General features: G+C 36.5%; 1 protein-coding gene across 8 annotated transcripts in view; it reads right to left on the reverse strand.

Annotated features, from left to right (window-relative positions):
- The window catches only part of PIBF1 (progesterone immunomodulatory binding factor 1), a 212,718-nt gene that overhangs the window by 130,318 nt on the left and 59,937 nt on the right, over window positions 1–22,463 (reverse strand). For all 8 annotated transcript variants that reach the window (XR_004476096.2, XM_049700971.1, XM_049700972.1 and 5 more), the window contains one exon: window positions 8,956–9,054. Coding sequence is in view for 7 of the 8 variants with exons in the window: in XM_049700971.1 (XP_049556928.1) it covers window positions 8,956–9,054 (99 nt within the window). In the remaining variant the exon portion in view is untranslated. The remainder of the gene's footprint in view (window positions 1–8,955; window positions 9,055–22,463) is intronic.

Here is a 22,463-nt window from a genome sequence, read left to right on the forward strand (position 1 = left end):
AAGGAAGAGACATATATGTGTATATGATCCAACATAAAAATAATCAAATGTCATGAAAACAAAATAGAAAAGAAAAACTGAAGAACTGTTTCAGATTAAAAGAGACTGAAGAGGCGTGATAACTAAAAGCAGAACATAATTCTGGACGGGATGCTGTGCCAGAAAAAAAACTGTTATAAAAAGATATCATTCAGACAACTGACAAAAATGGATAAAAGTATTATTATCAATGTTGTCCTGAATTTGATAAGTGTACTGTGGTTATATAAGAGAATATTCTTATTCCTAGAAAATAAACCTTGAAGAGGCAAGAGTATATGATGCATTCAGTCTACTAAACTATTCAGAAAAAAAATAATGTGTGGGGTGAGGGGAGAGAAAGAGAAAGAGAGAGAGAATAAAAATGATAAAACAAATGTAGCAAAATGTTAAAAAGGGGTGAATTTAGATAAAAGATATAAAGGAATTCTTTGCATCATTCTTGTAGCTTTTGTGCACACATGAAATTTGAAATAAGAAGTTAAAAAAGAGTAAGGACCAAGATAGAATGCTGGAGCACAGCTTTGATTTTATAAGATCAACAGTGAATTGATCTCCTGAGAGTGACGGCCATTGAGAGTTATTCAGGATTGAGGAGAGAAGAGGTTTAAATCGGTAGGTATGAAAACAGCCTTCTCTACCTCAATTGTTCCACCTAAACAACAAAATATGCTGATAACTCTAGTCTATTACTGTATAAAGATGTTCTACCCCATGGACTTGCAGGTTAACAATATTGGCATCCATCATTAATTCTCCTGATATAGAGTAAATATCCTTTTTGGCCACAGAAGCCACCAGTCCTTCTTTGAGAAAAAAAGACTGACAGAAAACAATATCTAATTGCTTTGTGTATGTGTGTATTTTGACTCGCTGCACAAAAATATTCAAGATACATTCTTTTGCAAAAAATTTATTTTCCAAGTTTCATGAGGTTTTTCTTTCCCATCTGGAAAATAATGGGAATATTAGAGACTTAAGTTTATATTATGTTTGAGAACATGAATGCAGAATGGTTCAATTATAAATACAACACACATCTCTGAATTTATTCATAATTAAATAAGATGTGGCAAAAAAAAAAAAGATACATTCTTTTGAAGTGGAGGAGAATAGGTGTATCACTTCAGAACTAGCAGTGCCATGTAAGCCCAATTATAAGCAACAAATTATCCATGAATGGTTAAAGGACACCCTGGGCCATTGTTTCTGGTGGGGCAAGGAATGTCAGATCAGACCAATACCTAATAAGGAAAAAGGAAGATAGATGAGAGGTGGATAAAACAAAATCCATACGTTGTGATCTGAATATGGGTGTTTCTTATCGGTTCCTTTCAAAGGTTTGTGTCTAGACTGAGAAGGAACAGATATTTTTCACCTCAGTAATAAATTTCTTAATGCTCTCATGTATACTACATTATGTACTACTATTTCCAAAGCCTTTATTAGGAAAGGAATAGAGTCAATTGTGGTAACTTAGGATGTAATGAGACCAGCTTGAGATATCCTATATAAGTGGACAAATATATGTCAGATGGAACAGCGGCTTAAAAGCCAAGAGAAATTTGAGAACATGGGGCTAGACTATTTCAATATAAATGAAACAAACCAATAGGCAAATAGAACATTTTAAAGAATAAGAGAAATCAAGTAACAAAAGATAATTTTATAAACTCTGAAAAATCATTAGAGTAGCTTATAATTAGAGTATTTTGCAAATTTTCAAAGAAAAAAATCAAATACTAAAAATTATTTAAGAAGCACGAATTTATGGTATATTTTTTCTTTCATAAAGAGGTATGTCAAAAGAATAACAATATAGGACTGAGAATCAAGAATTTCTGCATTCAAATAACAATTATGATGTGAATTACTTTACGTAACCATGAAAACTAAGAATAATATGAATAAAATTATCACAGAATTTATTAAGTAAACAAAGTTTAAGTACAATACTATAGCTTTTATTTCAAATCTCAATATCCTTTATCCCATTAAGTTTATATTGAAAATGACACAAACATTTACTTGCCTGCTGAAGAAGCAAGGCAAGATTAAAAAACCGGATAAACAAAGATAAAACAGTATAAGAATATGACAAAAGGTAGAATAAAAGCATGTCAGAACTGTTCTACTCTGGGGGATAAAGCACTGAATGGAAATTTAGGACAGCTGGCTGCTATATCAAGCTTTAAACTAGCCCAGTATAACATAAACTCAATCTACTCACTAGATCTATTCCCCCTTACTTTGGTCTTCTAAGAGAAAAAATGAGGACAAAATTCTATTATTACCAGAGAAGTTGTAGGGATTGAAAACATAATTTAAATATTATGAAAGCATAATTTAAGTAATATTCATTTAAAAATACTTAACAAACTGAAAAAACTATTCCGAATACATCAAACCATAGTTTAAAAAAAAATTAAAACAACTATAACTGAAAAAAAAAAGCTATTAAAATTAATTCTGGATTACAAGCTAACACTTTAGATTCAAACATAGGTCTCTTCTGTAGGATCCCACAGATGTAACAGTGTATTCAAATTTATTCTAGTCACACTGATTGAGTTTAAAAATTTCCCCTTTGTGGCAGAAAGAATCCTCAGAGTGCTTACAGAGATTCAAAGCAACAGAATAAGAGGTAATAACTGTTCCTGTTCATGAAAGCTGGGTATTTGTTACTTACTATTAAATGAATTGTTGGACTTGAATTGGGACATACACAGGTCTTTTATATGCCTGAGAAAAGTCCATTTTTTGTAGAAAATTAAAGTCCTTCAGCAAAAAGCCTTTTTCATTCATGTTTGAAAGTGGCATACTACTTCCTTACATTTCTCTTTACAATAACACAGGTTGTTTGATCATTAAATGAAGCATTTGATAAAGTAAAACTTTCAACAAAATGAAAAAGTTGAGATTAGTTATACCTGACTAGAAAATTGTGTATAGACATGTCTTGGACTTTACTTAAGCATGATTCACAGAAATCACAATGCATGTAAAGATTGAAATACATCTGTTTATTCTGATTTTGACACAAAGGAAACCAGAATCACACACCTGAGTATTAAAAACTCAACCTCTGAAAAATAAAATAATACTTTTCCTTGGGTTTCAGTATATACAAAAATTATACATGATATGCCCAAAATATTCTTAGGCAATCTATACCCAAAAAAAATTCAGTGGAGGGACTTCCCTGGTGGTCCAGTGGCTAGGACTCTGCACTCCCAATGCACTCCCAATGCTGTGGGCCTGGGTTCGATCCCTGGTTGGGGAACTAGATCCCACATGCTGCAACTAAAGACCCCACATGCTGCAACTAAAGATTCTGCATGCTGCAACTAAAAGGTCCCATGTGCCGCAACTAAGACCCGATGCAGCCAAATAAATAAATATTTTTTTAAAAATCCAGTGGATATTTAAAAAATATATAGTGTTTTTTTCAAATAATAGTCCTAAATACTAGATTTTTATTTTGAAACAAACAAAAAACAGGAAAAGTGAACTGCAGAGATTAAAAAAATACACTCAAAAACAGCTTGGGTTCACCATTGTATCAACTCTTTTGAGCTGTTGTTACAGATAATTTCAGAATCAAAAGGGACTTTAGACTCATCAAGCTACCCACTTGATACTTCGATGCTTACAAACACAATCCTACTGAATGCCTGGCCAGCTGATGCCTGCACACTTCTAATGATGAAGAATATACTTGATGCCAAGGCATTTTGAAAATCCCTATTAGAAAGTTTATCTTTACCCTTTTTTGTAATGTATACACAGTGGTCCCAATTCTACTACTTTAGGCCTGACCACATGAGAAAAGTACACTTCAAATATCTGTAGACAGTTATAACCTGACACTATAGGACATTTTCTAATCTTTTGAATATGTTTGGTCATTTTCCTCTTAAGACCTTTGGCTTGGAGCTTCGGTGCCCAGACCCAGCATGATTCTATAAATAAGATAATCACAAATCACATTCTAGATATAACTTCCATTACTGTAGAATAGTATCTCCACATTAAAATCTTCCAAGCCTATACAGACATACCTCCTTTTATTGTGCTTTTGCTTTATTGAACTTTGCACATGCTGCATTTTTTTACAAATTGAAGGTTTGTGGCATCAAGCAAGTCTATCAGTGCCATTTTCCCAACATTTGCTCACTTAGTATCTGTGTCATATTTTGGCAATTCTCACAATATTTCAAACTTCATTATTATTATATTTATTATGGTGATCTGGGATCAGTGATTTTTCATGTTACTAATGTAATTGTTTGGGGGCGCCATGAACCATGCCTATATAAGATAGCAAACTATTTATAATGTTCTCTGAACTATCTTCCTGTTATCAGTTTAGTATTACTTTCATTCCTCATTCTTCTCGGGTAATTGTTCTAAAACAGAACTCTGATCATGTCATTCAACAGAATGGCATCCAGACTGCATAGCTTAGCATTTAAGGTCATGTACAGATTCCCTGCCTATCTTCCCAGGCTCGCTCTCTCTCCTTGGGCCTCCCTATTCCCTGAGACACAACAATACTGAAATTAGGCCAACCGGTACCCCTACAATGGCCTCCAAAGTGTTTAAGTGAAAAGAAGTGTCACACATTTCTCATTTTAAATCAAAAGCTAGAAATGATTAAGCTTAGCGAGGAAGGCATGTTGAAAGTCAATATAGCCTGAAAGCTAGGCCTCTTGTGCTTAACAGTTAGCCAAGTTGTGGATGCAAAGGAAAAGTTCTTGAAGGAAATTAAAAGTGCTACTCCAGTGAACACAGGATTGAAGAAAGCAAAACAGCCTTACTGCTGATATGAAGCAAGTTTTAGTGGTCTGGATAGAAGACCAAACCAGCCACAACGCTCCCTGAAGCCAGGCCTAATCCAGAGAAAGGCCCTAAGTCTCTTCAATTTTTTGAACGCTAAGAGAGGTAAGGAAGCTGCAGAAGCAAAGTTTGAACCTTGAAGAGGCTGGTTCATGGGATCATGAAATTTAAGGAAAGAAGTCATCTCCATAACATAAAACTTAAACACAAGGTGAAGCAGCAAGTGATGATGTAGAAGCTGTAACAAGTTATCCACAAGATCTAGCTAAGATAATTAATGAAGATGCCTACAGTAAACAAGTTATCAATGTAGATGGAACAGCCTTCTATTGGAAGAAGATGCCATCTAGGACTTTCATAGCTAGAGAGGAGAAGTCAATGCCTGGTTTCAAATCTTCAAAGGACAGTCTGACTCTCTTGTTAGGGGCTAATGAAGCTGGTAACTTTAAGTTGATGCCAATGTTCATTTACCATTCTGAAAATCCTAGGGCCCTAAGAATTGTGCTAAATCTACTCTACTTGTGTTCTATAAGTGGAACAACAAAGCCTGGATGACAGCACATCTGTTTACAACATGGTTTTACTGAATACTTTAAGCCCACTGTTGAGACCTACTGCTCAAAAAACAAAAAAGATTCCTTTTAAAATATTACTGCTCAATGACAATGTGTTTAGTTAACCAACAGCTCTGAGGATAGATGTACAATGAGATGAATGTTGTTTTCATGCCTGCTAACACATCGATTCTGCAGCCCATGGATCAAGGAGTAATTTTGACTTTCAAGTCTTATTATTTAAGAAATATCTTTAATTTTTTCATATGAACCATAGATTTGATACGTCTGGTTAAAAAAAATCCTGCTGTAAGATGAATAATGTTTGAGGATCTAATGTATAACACAGTGACAACAGTTGATAACACTGTAGCGTATAATTGAAATTTGTTATGAGAGACCTTAAATCCATAAATGTTCCCACCAAAAAAAAAAAGGTAAATATGTGAGGTGGTGGATGTGTCAATTAACTCCATGAGGGGAGAACCCTTTCACAATGTATGTGTATATCAAATCATCACATTGTACACTTTCAATACCTTACAATTTAATTTGTCAATTACACCTTAATAAAGCTGGGGAAAAAAAACCCTATGAAGATTCGAGAAGCCACCACATCAGTAAGAAGTTTAAGTATCCACTGGTCAGAGGACTGCCAGGGCTTCCCCTCCAAATAAAGGATAAATGATTGCATCTTGCTTATCCCTCCACCAAGAAAGAAGGTCAATAATCCCTGGTTCCAGTAATGGGTACCCGAGACACATTCCTATCTCTCACAACCTATGTTGCACAGTGGGTAATAAGAATATTCCTGGAAGCCACTGATACTCAGAAATGGCTAGCAATAATTTAACTGTAAACAGAAGTGACTGAAAACCACTTAATCCAAATACATCCCTAACTCACTTACCCTTTCCAGGATCCCAAAAGGCCTGTGCTACTCCCATACCACCCAACACAAGAGAAAGTTAGAGTGTAGATTAAGCAGAAAAAAATCTTGCTGGTATTTTTATTTGGATGCCATTACATGTACAGTTAACTTAATAGTGAGCAAGATAAAATAAAATTCGTTCTCTATCTACACCATACCCCCAAATGAACTCTGGACGGATGAAAGGTATTAACATGAAAAATATAACTACAAAAATTCATGTGGAAGAGTAAACGTACAAGAGTAGGCACAAGCATAGCCACAGCGATTCTGAAAAAGAATCTTAGAGTCAGTTGGTCAAGTTTCACTAAAAGTCTTTTGAAATTATTGACATGAATTGTAATAAGTTTATAGAGTAATTAAGGAAAAATTAAATTGTGGGGATATCTAGAATCTTACTTTTTTGAAATCATCTAGCAACATTATAACCCTAAGCATGGGGATTTTCCCCTTTACTTTAATATTGTAGCTCAAAAAACAGATAAGTACATTTAGCTGTTTTAGGCATTTTATTAAAGTCCAAGCTTATTTTGAGTTTTAGATTCCAGACATTATTCTCATTTTTTCAATAAATCCTTGGTCCTATAATGTGCTTTAAAGTTCTGAGCACTAACACTATTTGCTGCTCATAGGTTATTTCTAGTGTGTCTAGAAACATTTTCTTTTTTTCCTTCTTTGTCCTGATTTTAAAACTGTCCTAATTTTTTAAGGTTGGATGAAAATTAGGCTCCAAATAAGAAAAGTTTTACTATCACTTCAAGGAATTAAGAGCAAAAATTCCATTAGTTAAAGCAGAATTAACTCAGCAAATTTTTCTATAATACCAATAATTTCTGTAGAACTACTATGTGCAAGACACTGTTCTAATGTGCTTTACAAACATTAAATGACTGAATTCTCTGTAATTCAGAAGATATTAAAGTATCGCATGGCTTTCAGGATAAATACCCAGTTGCTAGTGTGTGAACAAGTAGGATAAGAAGGATTTTAGATTCAGAGTGTAGGACATTACAGAGCTTAGTATAAGCAGCCAATTTTAAGGCCACATTTACAATCCTTCTCTCTCCAAACTCACAACCACATACCAAGTTAGCAAGTTATGAAATTTTGCGTGAATATAAGTTCTGGTTTACTTACTCTTTCTTTTAAAGCTTGCTAGTTGGTCCATAAATATTATTCTAGAGCCATTACTAAATATATCACATTCAAAAACAACAACAAGGAGCTAAGTAAATCTTTAGTGGACATGATATAGATTTATAAACAGAAGGATTATACATAATAAAAGATAATTTTAAGATAGGTTGCAACAGCACGCTAATAAAAGCAGCTGGTTTATAAATGTTTAATTTTATATTAAAATCTTTAGAATTAGACATACTTTCACATTATAGAAAAGATTTCTTCATTGTTACATTTATTAGAATTTCTCCATGAGTCAAGTTTATAAGGTTGATGTGAATTCAGAAGTATAACAATTTGGACCATTCTAAAAGATTTTGACATTCTAGAGGATTAGCAATAGTTTAATTATGTGAAAACTTGCTTGAATTATTAGTTCCATGTATTGCTTAAACCACAAATTAATCTTCATTTAACAATTAAAAGACCCACTGAGATTATCTTCAAAGTTTATTTTCAAAGTTTACCAGTATGTGAAAGGTACATGAAAACTTTTCTGTACTATTTTAGCAACTTTTCTGTCTGAAAGTGTTTCAAAATAAAAAGTTAAAAAAAAATAGGTAACCACTCTCTTTACTCTGCATGTAGTTGAACCACTAAAATACATTGTTTGATGAGGTAACGATATTTACTTTAATACTCATCAGTGATTTTCCTTTTAACTAGGTTATTAAATATATTTTCTATTGATTAATTAAAGACAAATTACTCTCTCTCTTCCCCTCCCTCCAACAGACATGAACCAGAAAATATAGGTTTTTGAAAAATAAACTGGGGAGTATACAATGGTACAATCACCTTGGAGATGTCCGGCAGGTTCTTTTAAAGTAAAACATTCATCTACTCGATGATTAGCAGTTCCACTCCTAGGTATTTATCCAAGAGAAACAGAAACATATACCCACAAAAAGACTTGTATAAAAATTTTCATAGCAGCTTTATTCATGATAGCGCCAAACTGAAAACAAACTAAACGTCCATTGACAAGTGAATGAATAAACAAACTGTGGTATATTTATGCCCAGCAACAGTAAGAAATGAACTTCTGATACAACATAAAATGGATGAAAACATATAATGTTGAGTGAAAGAAGCTAGACACAAAAGGGTACATACTGTACAATTCCATTTATTTTTAGTCCATGAAGAACAAGCTAAGCTATGGTGAGAGAAATCACAAAGTGTTTGCCTCTTGATGGGTGGTAGTTGAGACTGACCAAAGGGGTATAAGGAAACTCTTCTCTATCTTGTTTCAATATATGCAATTATTACATATGTAAATTATCACATGTAAATTACACTTCAACTGAAATGAAAATTAAACTTCTATTAAAAAAATATATTCTAAAAGAAAGAGTAACAGGAACAAAAATCGAAGAGTCTTAACATTTCTATTTTCAGGATGCTTACCTGTCTAGGAGCTGATCATGTTTTTCTAGAGCATTCTTCTCAGCCATCACTGCTCGGTCCTTTTCAGCCACAGCATTATCCCTTGCTTCTCGGAGGTTTCTAAAGTGTAAATGTACACTTCAGTTATTCCGACTACACAAGTATCCATCTTTTAAAGACTCATAAATGGGCTTGCTTGGAATTGGACTAACTGATAATCTCAGGGACACCTTAAGGGCTGGTGTCCCACAGTGTATATTATACAAATGTGCCTGGCTTGGTGAGTTTCTCTAGCAGCACACAGCAGTGTAAGTACAAACATGGTCTACTCTCTAAATGTCATGTTACCTTTCTCCACAATTATTCTCCACAAGGGTCGAAGGGAAGGTAGGGTAAACAGTCTGTATTTATAGCAACTCATTTAATTCTTACCACAATCTAATGAGGTAGGTATAATTACCAACATATTATCCACAAGAGAGCTGAGGTTTTGAGAAGTTAATAAATGCAATATAAAATGTTATAATGAGGGATATAGAGATCACAGGAATCCAAATGGAAATGAAGTTTGGGACAAAAGCAGGAGAACAGCTAAACTGATAGACCCTGGGTCTCACATGGAGAGGAAGGAAAGAGAAGGGAACACAAAAGGACTGAGATTAGGAGAAAGTAAGGGACAAAGGACTTGAAGTCCTGATAAGATAACTAACAGATTAAGTGGAAGTGGTTGTACAGGCAAGATGGAAAACTAGAGATTGCTGTCAGAGAACAGTGATTCAGAGGTAGAGTAGTGTCTTCAGCCCTGGAATTTTAGTTCATAAGATGCAAGGTGTGACATTAGAGTAGCTATATGAAAGAGCTGAGATGAAGGTCAATACTCATGCAGGCCTCAAGGAAGTATGAGGTCAGACTATGAGTCATCCACTTACAGTGCTGATGACAGCAGGAACTGAAATTGACAGAACGATACACTGAGTGACAGTTAAGGGGAATGTCCAAAAGGTGGAAGGTAACAATAGTGAGTAATTAGGACTGATACAGACAGATATGGGCCCTCAAAGATCAAATCCTGTTTGTTTTTTAATCAAAGTGGAAGTTTGAATCAAGAAAAATACCAACAGTAACTCTTCTTTCAGAGTCACTTAATTTTTTTTGAAAATCCTCTTCTCTAACAGTTATAACATAAATAAATTTGGAGTATAACATAAATGATTGTGCTCACTTAATCCCTACAAATCCTTGATGTTATACTTTCTAAGCTGCTTTACAGCTGAATAAACTGAAGTTTAGAGGGCTTAAATCTCTAGGCCCAAGTCACACAGCTGAAGTGTTAAAGCCATAATTTGAGCCCAGCTATGTCTTACTCCAATGTAAGTGTTTTTTACATCACATCAACCTATCTCCCATAAAGAACTGGATTGGATATTAGATTTGGTTTTTATTACTGATGGAGAATGTCAGTAGGGAGCCATGAAAATCCACACAGTTTGAGTAAATCTATCTAATAACTATTAGGTAGAAATATTTAGTGGTCATACTTGCTGTGGCAGTGCTCAAAGTCATCTTTTGTATGGTGATGCTAACAACAATTTTAAAACTTAGAATATGTCAGCCAATAGAGATTCATCAGTAAAATAGCTTATGAGCCAGAAATAAAATAATTTAAAAAAACTGGAATATAGATAACTCTTATTAAAAAGAAAATAACTTTTGTACACTATTATCTAAGTGCAGGTACATTTTAAGTTAGATATCACAAAATAGCAAGTCATTATTTTCTGATATCATCCTGACTGCAAAGACCTTCAGAAATATTCTACTATTCTCAAATTAACTGAAACATGAAATTTTTAATTTTATAGATAGAATGAAGTTCTCAAAGTATATTAAACATTTATATATTTTTCATCCCTAGAGAATCTATATATTTTAGTCAGTAAACCATCCAAAATTGGTCACAACTTTCATTTCTCAAATACTATAGCCTTATTATTCTATAAGTTATTTCAGTTGCAAAATTCCAAGTAGATACATTTACAGTACTAATTAATCATGAATGCTTAGCTGGTAGATGGCAAAGCTTCAGTCCCTAACTATATATATTTTCTTTACTGCAAAAATGGGCAACAGAAATAAAAGCAAATATGGTAATTAGACTTACCATGGTGATCATTTTGAAATGTATAGAACTATGGAATCACTATGCTGTGGAACAGGAACTAACATAGTATTGTAGGTCATTATACCTCAGAAACAAACAAACAAACTCAGAAATAAAGATCAGATCTGTGGTTACCAGAGGTGGGGATGGGGGGAGGGGGAATTGGATGAAGGGGGTCAAAAGGTACACACTTCCAGTTATAAGGTAAATAACTACTAGGGATGTCACGCACAACATGATGAAAACAATGAACACTGTTGTATGTTACATACGAAAGGTGTTAAGAGAGTAAATCTTAAAAGTTCTCATTGTGAGGCAAAAATTTTTCTATTTCTTTAATTTTGTATCTCTGTGAGATGATGGATGTTTGCTAAACTTCTTGTGGTCATCACTTCATGACGTATGTAAGTCAAATCATTACGCTGGATGCCTGAAACTATACAGTGCTGTGTGTCAATTGTATTTCAAAACTGGAAGAGAAAGAAAAAAGAAAGAAAGGAAGGATGGAAGGAAGGGGGAAAGGAGGAAAGAAAGGAAGAAAGAAGAAAAAGAAAGAAAGAAAGAAAGAAGGGAGGGAGGGAGGGAAGAAAGAAAGGAAGAAACAGAGAAAGAAATAAAACCCAGAATAAACAAACATTAGGGCTTATGAAAGGAGGTGTCATTAGAAGATACCAGGGTATTCACCATGCTACAATCTACACCATCCGGTTAACTATAATTAGTGCTATATTTAGGCATGAACAAAATTCTATGGCCACAAAGAAGAGGAGTTGATTATTTTTAACTGGAGGAACAGATGAGTGAATGATGGGAAGCCGTGTAAGTTGGGGCTTGAAGGACCAATAAATAAAGGTAATTCAAAAAGAGAAAAACTGAAATGAATGGGAGAAAATGCTAGAAGCTGAAGTTTCTACCAGTAGATCCTCTCATAGGTGCTTGCTGGTAAGATTTCCGTGTAAACTGTTCTTTTTTTTTTTTTATATAAATGTATTTATTTGTTCATTTATTTTTGGCTGCGTTGGGTCTTCGTTGAGGTGCGCGGGCTTCTCATTGCAGTAGCTTCTCTTGTTGAGGAGCACGGGCTCTAGGTGCGTGGGCTTTAGTAGCTGTGGCTTGCGGGTTCTAGAGCTCAGGCTCAGTAGTTGTGGCGCATGAGCTTAGTTGCTCCGCAGCATGTGGGATCTTCCTGGACCAGGGCTCGAACCTGTGTGCCCTGCGCTGGCAGGTGGATTCTTAGCCACTGTGCCACTGGGGAAGTCCCTGTAAACGGTTCTTATCAGGTAACATGTCTTCCACATCCTGTCACAACCTGCATACTTCAGTAAGAAGCAGCACAATTCCTTTTAACATAAAGATTAGAAATACTTCCTTTAATATTATTAATTGACTTTTAATGTTTCAAATTAAGTTTGAGAAAAAGAAACTGAGCGATTCTTCCACTGACAATAACAGTAATAGCAAACACAGAGTACTCACCCTGTGCTAGGAACTTTGCTAGGCAGTGTACACATAATAACTCTTTTTTTTTTTTTTTTTTTTGCAGTACACGGGCCTCTCACTGTTGTGGCCTCTCCCGTTGAGGAGCACAGGCTCCGGACGCGCAGGCTCAGAGGCCATGGCTCACGGGCCCAGCAGCTCCGCGGCATGTGGGATCTTCCCGGACCGGGGCACGAACCCGTGTCCGCTGCATCGGCAGGCAGACTCTCAACCACTGCACCACCAGGGAAGCCCATATAATAACTCATTTAATCTTCATGACAACTGCAAAAAGTGTAGGTTGTATCATTATCTCCATTTTATGAAGAAGACTGAAACACAGAGAAGTTAAGTATTTGCCTACAACAGTCACATGGCAAGTAAGCTATGGAGCCCAAATTTGAACCAAAACCATATGGTGCTAGAGTCTATGCTCTCCATCATACTAGGCTGCCTCTCTGAAGAGTCCCCTTGTTTCACAGAAATCTTCTCCTTGGGAAATTCTGTCATTATGAGATTTATATTACATGATTATCTCCTAACAAAAATAGATGTTAAATCAAAAACAATTCTTGGAAGAATTGTGAATATATTATACACTTGTTTTTCTGGCCCATGCTCTTTGAAACTCAGACTGGTTTGATAAAACACTAGATGGATTGATTCCTGTCACAGATAAAACCATAACTGCCATATAACTAATAAACTATCCATTTAAAAATGTTAAATGCATTAGAAAATGTAACAGAAATACAATTACAGAACAAATAGCAGGAATTCAAATGTTCTTCAAAAGACAAACTATAAAAATTGACAGCATGAACAAGCTAATGGAGCTAAACTTTTAAAAGTCCAAACCGAGTATATAATCAAATGTAATCATAACAGAGAAAGATGCTGGGAGTTGGCCAACATTATAACAAATGTTTTAAAATATAAAAATTCAAATATCTAATCCCTAGAAATGCTTTTTAGAAAGCTAACATTTTGGGCTTCCCTGGTGGCGCAGTGGCTGAAGAGTCCGCCTGCCGATGCAGGGGACACGGGTTCGTGCCCTGGTCCGGGAAGATCCCACATGCCGCAGAGCGGCTAGGCCCGTGAGCCATGGCTGCTGAGCCTGCGTGTCCGGAGCCTGTGCTCCGCAACGGGAGAAGCCACAACAGTGAGAAGCCCGGGTACCACAAAAAAAAAATAAAAAAAAAAAAAAAAGAAAGCTAACATTTGATTCCCAAAATTTTTTCATAATTCTTTCATGTTGTTTCTTACTAACTCCATCTCCATAACACACATTGATTTCTCCCCATCCATCCTATATTTGTGTGTGTGGGGTGGATTGAGAGGAAAGATGGCAGAAAAAGGAAAAGAAACCTTATCAATCCTACGTAAAATGCAAAAGAAAAGTGAGTTTCGTAGTATTATCACTAGTGTCCAAATAATATATTTTTTAACTTAGGCATGTCTTAGAGTGAAAGGGGTGCTATTAATAATTACGCTACAGAAATAGGCATAAACCAGAACTTTTGTGGAAAAGCAACTGGGAGATATCACTTAAATTATCACATTCAAACAAGAAACTTAAAGAGTTAAGTTCTTGATGATTTCTCCAATAAAAGGATTTACTGAAAACCCCAGTACAAAACATACAATATCATCAGATTTCTGTACAGGAAGGAATATATTTCCTTCCTACTAGAAGACCAATTTCATGGTACCAATAGGTCAAATCAAAATAGATCCTTGAAAAGTGGAAGGAAAATGTGAGAAAAATGAGAAAAACTTCAGGAACCCTTAAAATTCTAACAGGAACAAATTAGAATTTGGCAATGCCAAGAGCATGTGTTAGCCTGAATAAACATCACAAATGCCTCAGAACCTGAAATTTACTAAAGATAAACAGTGAAAAAACAGGGTTGTCAGCAGAGCTTAGCAAGTACAACTAAGCAACCCATTCTCCTCCTTCTGCCCCCATGTAAAAATATTTTTGGTCAATAAAAGTGAACATATGTTTTCCAGTTGGAACAAAAAGGGACTTACACAGGCTGTTTATATGGCAACCTTACATACAGGAAAAGCATCTGAATTAATCTCTTCTACCTTCAGATTCTTCTTCCCGGACAAAACATAAAACTGTCCATTTGCATTTGATTTTAAGACGGCATGACAGGGCTTCCCTGGTGGCACAGTGGTTGAGAGTCCGCCTGCCAATGCAGGGGACACGGGTTCGTGCCCTGGTCTGGGAAGATCCCACATACCGTGGAGCGGCTGGGCCCGTAAGCCGTGGCCGCTGAGCCTGTGCGTCTGGACCTGTGCTCTGCAACAGGAGAGGCCACAACAGTGATAGGCCCGCGTACCGCAAAAAAAAAAAAAAAAGATGTCATGACAAAAGCCCAGGACCAGATGGCTTCACAGGCGAATTCTACCAAACACTTAGAGAAGAGCTAACACCTATCCTTCTCAAACTCTTCCAAAACACAGCAGAGGGAGGAACGCTCCCAAACGCATTCTACGAGGCCACCATCACCCTGATACCAAAACCAGACAAAGATGTCACAAAGAAAGAAAACTACAGGCCAATATCACTAATGAACAAAGATGCAAAAATCCTCAACAAAATACTAGCAAACAGAATCCAACAGCATATTAAAAGGATGGATCATACACCACGATCAAGTGGGGTTTATCCCAGGAGTGCAAGGATTCTTCAATATATGCAAATCAATCAATGTGATACACCATATTAACAAATTGAAGGAGAAAAAACATATGATCATCTCAATCGATGCAGAGAAAGCTTTCGACAAAATTCAATACCCATTTATGATAAAAACCCTGCAGAAAGTAGGCATAGAGGGAACTTTCCTCAACATAATAAAGGCCATATATGACAAACCCACAGCCAACATCGTCCTCAATGGTGAAAAACTGAAACCATTTCCACTAAGATCAGGAACAAGACAGGTTGCCCACTCTCACCACTATTATTCAACATAGTTTGGGAAGTTTTAGACACAGCAATCACAGAAGAAAAGGAAATAAAAGGAATCCAAATCGGAAAAGAAGAAGTAAAGCTGTCACTGTTTGCAGATGACATGATCCTATACATAGAGAATCCTAAAGATGCTACCAGAAAACTACTAGAACTAATCAATGAATCTGGTAAAGTAGCAGGATACAAAATTAATGCACACAAATCTCTGGCATTCCTATACACTAATGATGAAAAATCTGAAAGTGAAATCAAGAAAACACTCCCATTTACCACTGCAACAAAAAGAATAAAATATCTAGGAATAAACCTACCTAAGGAGACAAAAGACCTGTATGCAGAAAATTATAACACCCCGATGAAAGAAATTAAAGATGATACAAATAGATGGAGAGGTATACCATGTTCTTGGATTGGAAGAATCAACATTGTGAAAATGACTCTACTACACAAAGCAATCTACAGATTCAATGTAATCCCTATCAAACTACCACTGGCATTTTTCACAGAATTAGAACAAAAAATTTCACAATTTGTATGGAAATGCAAAAGACCCCGAATAGCCAAAGCAATCTTGAGAAAGAAAAACGGAGCTGGAGGAATCAGGCTCCCTGACTTCAGGCTATACTACAAAGCTACAGTAATCAAGACAGTATGGTACCGGTACAAAAACAGAAAGATCAATGGAACAGGATAGAAAGCCCAGAGATAAACCCACGCACATATGGTCACCTTATCTTTGATAAAGGAGGCAGGAATGTACAATGGAGAAAGGACAGCCTCTTCAATAAGTGGTGCTGGGAAAACTGGACAGGTACCTGTAAAAGTATGAGATTAGATCACTCCCTAACACCATACACAAAAATAAGCTCAAAATGGATTAAAGACCTAAATGTAAGGCCAGAAACTATCAAACTCTTAGAGGAAAACATAGGCAGAACACTCTATGACATAAATCACAGTAAGATCCTTTTTGACCCACCTCCTAGAGAAATGGAAATAAAAACAAAAATAAACAAATGGGACCTAATGAAACTTCAAAGCTTTTGCACAGCAAAGGAAACCATAAACAAGACCAATAGACAACCCTCAGAATGGGAGAAAATATTTGCAAATGAAGCAACTGATAAAGGATTAATTTCCAAAATTTACAAGCAGCTCATGCAGCTCAATAACAAAAAAACAAACAACCCAATCCAAAAATGGGCAGAAGACCTAAATAGACATTTCTCCGAAGAAGATATACAGACTGCCAACAAACACATGAAAGAATGCTCAACATCATTAATCATTAGAGAAATGCAAGTCAAAACTACAATGAGATATCATCTCACACCAGTCAGAATGGCCATCATCAAAAAATCTAGAAACAATAAAAGCTGGAGAGGGTGTGGAGAAAAGGGAACACTCTTGCACTGCTGGTGGGAATGTGAATTGGTTCAGCCACTATGGAGAACAGTATGGAGGTTCCTTAAAAAACTACAAATAGAACTACCATATGACCCAGCAATCCCACTACTGGGCATATACCCTGAGAAAACCATAATTGAAAAAGAGTCATGTACCGCAATGTTCATTGCAGCTCTATTTACAATAGCCAGGAGATGGAAACAACCTGAGTGTCCATCATCGGATGAATGGATAAAGAAGATGTGGCACATATATACAATGGAATATTACTCAGCCATAAAAAGAAACGAAATTGAGCTATTTGTAATGAGGTGGATAGACCTAGAGTCTGTCATACAGAGTGAAGTAAGTCAGAAAGAGAAAGACAAATACCATATGCTAACACACATATATGGAATATAAGAAAAAAAAATGTCATGAAGAACCTAGGGGTAAGACAGGAACAAAGACACAGACCTACTGGAGAACAGACTTGAGGATATGGGGAGGGGGAAGGGTGAGCTGTGACAGGGCGAGAGAGAGGCATGGACATATATACACTAACAAACATAAGGTAGATAGCTAGTGGGAAGCAGCTGCATGGCACAGGGATATCGGCTCGGTGCTTTGTGACCGCCTGGAGGGGTGGAATAGGGAGGGGGGAAGGGAGGGAGATGCAAGAGGGAAGAGATATGGGAACATATGTATATGTATAACTGATTCACTTTGTTATAGAGCAGAAACTAATACACCATTGTAAAGCAATTATACCCCAATAAAGATGTTAAAAAAATTAAAAAACTACAATGAGAGAACATCTCACACCGGTCAGAATGGCCATCATGAAAAAATCTACAAACAATAAATGCTGGAGAGGGTGTGGAGAAAAGGGAACCCTCCTGCACTGTTGGTGGAAATGTAAATTGATACAGCCACTATGGAGAACAGTATGGAGGTTCCTTAAAAAAGTACAAATAGAACTACCATACGACCCAGCAATCCCACTACTGGGCATGTACCCTGAGAAAACCATAATTCAAAAAGAGTCATGTACCAAAATGTTCATTGCAGCGCTATTTACAATAGCCAGGACATGGAAGCAACCTAAGTATCCATCAACAGATGAATGGATAAAGAAGATGTGGCACATATATACAATGGAATATTACTCAGCCATGAAAAGAAACAAAATTGAGTTATTTGTAGTGAGATGGATGGACCTAGAGTCTGTCATACAGAGTGAAGTAAGTCAGAAAGAGAAAAACAAATACCGTATGCTAACAGATATATATGGAATCTAAGAAAAAAAAAAAAGGTCATGAAGAACCTAGGGGCAAGATGGGAATAAAGACACAGACCGACTAGAGAATGGACTTGAGGATATGGGGAGGGGGAAGGGTAAGCTGTGACAAAGTGAAGGAGTGGCATGGACACATATACACTACCAAACGTAAAATAGATAGCTAGTGGGAAGCAGCCGCATAGCACAGGGAGATCAGCTCGGTGCTTTGTGACCACCTAGAGGGGTGGGATAGGGAGGGTGGGAGGGAGGGAGATGCAAGAGGGAAGAGATATGGGAACATATGTACATGTATAACTGATTCACTTTGTTATAAAGCAGAAACTAACACACCATTGTAAAGCAATTATACTCCAATGAAGATTTAAAAAAAAGGTGGCATGAAATAAAAGAATTCCAAGTGGATTATCTTTCATTATATAATCAATGACTGATAACTTTTCCTTTAATATAGTTGAAAAGTGAATGAATAGGACATGAAAAAAACAACAAAGTATAAATTTTATGTAACGATTTCTTGGGGGAAGTTACGCATTTTAAGAGTGGAAAATTTTTGAGATTACTGTTAAATGAAGAAGCTACATTTTCCTATCCTTTTACTTTAGTTGGTGCTCAAGCACATTTTTTTTCATTTTATAGATATGAAAACTTCAGCCAAAAGTAAATAAATGATTTTTTTAATTATAAAAAGAAGGTAAGCACCAAAATGCAAAACACTTTGAAATCCATTAATGTGTTGAGGTTTAATAAGTAGCTAATGGAATAAAATGTAATATATTGAAATGAAACTAGGTGACTCTGGTGGATGGTTAATTGAGGTACTACAAATGTCAGTCACCATGCTTGGTTTTGATCAAATCCATCTCATTATAAATTTTGTGCAGCTTTTCATTTCATCTAAAGCAACAGTCTGATTTCTCAAAAGTAGGAGCAATTCATTCTTCCATTCAACAAATATTTATTGAGCACTTACAACAGACCAGACAGTGGTACCTGGGAATCCAACCGTGAACAACAGAGGAAAATCCGTGCTCACGTGGAGATTGCATTCTAGTAGGAAAGAAACCAAATGCATGTCCGTAGGTCCTAAGTGCTCTGGAGAAAAGTGAAGCAGAGAAGGGGCTAACGGGTGTGGGCTAGTAGGTGTGGGAGGAGTGGGGGGCCTTCACAATTTTAAACAGGGTGGTCAAGAAAGATGGGAGAGAGCAGATGACATCTGAAGATGTGGAGAAAGAGAGGAGACAGGGCTGCAGGGTATCCAGAAGTGGTGGTTAAGCTGTGGGAACTGTAAATACAAAAGACCTGAGGTGGGAAACACGCCACTGTTAAAGGAACAGGAGGCAGTGTGATTGAGTGAGTGAGTAGAACAGAGTAGTAAAATGAGGGTGGGAATGCTGGGCACAGATGAGGTAGCATCACAGGCCATTTTAATCACTTAAACTTTGACAGAGTGAGATGGAGTGCCTTTTTATCTGAGCAGAGGAGTGATCCAATTTGACCTACTGTTTAACAGGAACACAGAAGGAAGCTGGGGGACCACTTAAGTGGCTCTTGTAATCAGAGCAAGAGATAATGATAACTTAGACCAAGGTAGTATTTACTGATGATAAAAGATCAATCAAGAGATAATGATAACTTGGACCAAGGTAGTATTTATTGATGATAAAAGATCAATAAATTCTGAAGACACAATCAAAAGGATCTGCTAATGAATAACATATGGAATATGAAAAAGATGTTGAAGATGACCTCAAGGTTTTTGGCCTGAGCAAGAAGACTAGAGCTGTCCTTAATCGCACTGGGTCAGACTGAGGCAGAGCAAGGTTGGAGGGACAGAAGTTTGCATGTGGACATGTTAAATTTAAGACGTTTATTAGATAACCAAGTGGAAATGTCACGGAGGCAGCTGCAAAAGACGTCAAGGAGACAGGAAAGACCAGTAAAGATGCCAGTGAGGAAGGGGAACAGTCAAAGTGTGGGATCCTGGAAGCCATTAAAGAGAGTGTGTTTCCAGGAGTAGGGAGTGATCAACTATATTCAATATCGCTGTGGTCAAGCAAGGTAAGAAGAGAACCTGACCACTAGACTTTTTGGGAACATAGTCTCTGGGGGCTGTGATAAGAACAGCTTTTTTTGACTGGTATGGAGGCAAAGTTTGGTAGTGGAATTTTAAAAATGAGGGTAAGGAATGAGTATATAAACTCTGCAGGAATCTGGTCACAAAGGGGAGCAAAGAAACGGGGCAGTGGCTGGAGGGGGAAGTGGAGATAAAAGAGGCTTTTTAAAAAGGGGAGAAATAATATGTTTATACATGGCAGACGGGAAAACTGTCAATATAGGAGACATAGAGGAGAATTTCTGGAGTGTGTCCTTATATAGCAAGAGGGGATGGGCTCTAGTTATAAGTGCAGAGTAGTGTCTGAGAGGCAGACCTTGTCAAAAAATTATACCATTTTATAGAAAAATAAAGGCCTCTTCCCTAATTTTCAAAATTACGAATGCTTTTACTGCTTTTATAAAGTTCTAATAATCCGCACTCAGCCCTCAAGTGTGAAGCAGGGTTTGCAAACTCTCTTAAAAGACCGAGTTTCTTTTCTAAAAACATTACCACTAAAATTAGAGTTTCTTTCTTTTTTTAAAAAAATAAATTTATTTATCTTATTCATTTATTTTTGGCTGTGTTGGGTCTTCGTTGCTGCATGTGGGCTTTCTCTAGTTGTGGTGAGTGGGGGCTACTCTTTGTTGCAGTGCACAGGCTTCTCACTGCGGTGGCTTCTCTTGTTGCAGAGCATGGGCTCTAGGCGTGCGGGTTTCAGTAGTTGTGGCACACAGGCTCAGTAGTTGTGGCTCGCGGGCTCTAGAGCACAGGCTCAGTCGTTGTGGCACACGGGCTTAGTTGCTCCGCAGCACGTGGGATCTTCCCGGACCAGGGCTCAAACCCGTGTCCCCTGCATTGGCAGGTGGATTCTAACCACTGTGCCACCAGGGAAGTCCAAAATTAGAGTTTCAATAAGAAATCTTTTGTCAATTTTCATAGCCTTGCCCAGTAAGATGGGAGTCTGCATTACACTGCAGAGTCAGAGCTACCTAGTTTCACCAGTTAAAAAGTCTATGATCATAGACAAATCACAGCCTCTCAGGGTCTCAGCTTCCACATTTGTAAAATGGGGATACTAATACCTACAACCTCATAAACTGTCCCATTTAATTCTCTCTATAACGTATGTGATACATCTATTTATGTATACTCAATAAATAGTAGTTATTGTTAGTATGTTATCTAAATATGAAAATCTAGGGGAGGGGTGAGATAGGAGTATGGGATTAAAAGACACAAACTACTATGTGTAAAATAAATAAGCCATAAGGACATATTGTACAGCACAGGGAATTATAGTCATGATTTTGTAATAACTTTAAATGGCGTATAATCCATAAAAATACTGAATCACTATGCTACACACCTGAAACTAATATAATATTGTGAATCAACTATACTTCAATACAAAATTTTTAAAATATGAAAATCTAAATTAAAAATATGAAGGTATTCACTTAGAGAATGATAATTAGGGCAATGTTTCCCAAGATTTTTTATTGTATATAAAGAAAATTATAATATTTCTAAGAGTACCATGGGGAAAACAGAGAAAACTGCTGGAGAAGCTTCATCACCTTAAGGTCCCTTCTTGCCTCAGGGCCTTACCTGAGAAGTGAGGGGAGTTGTATCTGGGGCACAGTAGAGAAAATTTTCTAGTTATAAACTATGTGATCTTACTGTTGAAAGAAATTGAAAAAGACACAAATAAATGGAGAAATGTTCCGTGCTCATGGATTGAAAGAATTAACATTGTCAAAATGTCCTTATTATCTAAAGCAATCTACAGGTTCAATGTAATCTCTATCAAAATCTCAAGATACTTTTCACAGAAATAGAACAAAACTTTCTAAAATTTATATGGAACCACAAAATGCCCTGAATAACCAAAGCAATTGTGAGAAAAAGGAACAAAGCTGCAGGCATCACACTCCCTGGTTTCAAACTATAGTACAAAGCAACAGTAATCAAAACAGCATGGTACTGGCAGAGAAACAGATACATAGATCAATGGAACAGAATAGAGAGCCCAGAAATAAACCCACACATATGGACAATTAATTTACGACAAAGGAGCAAAGAACATACAGTGGAGAAAGCATAGTCTCTCCAATAAATC

Source organism: Orcinus orca, chromosome 18 (genome assembly GCF_937001465.1).
Source record: "Orcinus orca chromosome 18, mOrcOrc1.1, whole genome shotgun sequence".
NCBI lineage: Eukaryota > Metazoa > Chordata > Mammalia > Artiodactyla > Delphinidae > Orcinus > Orcinus orca.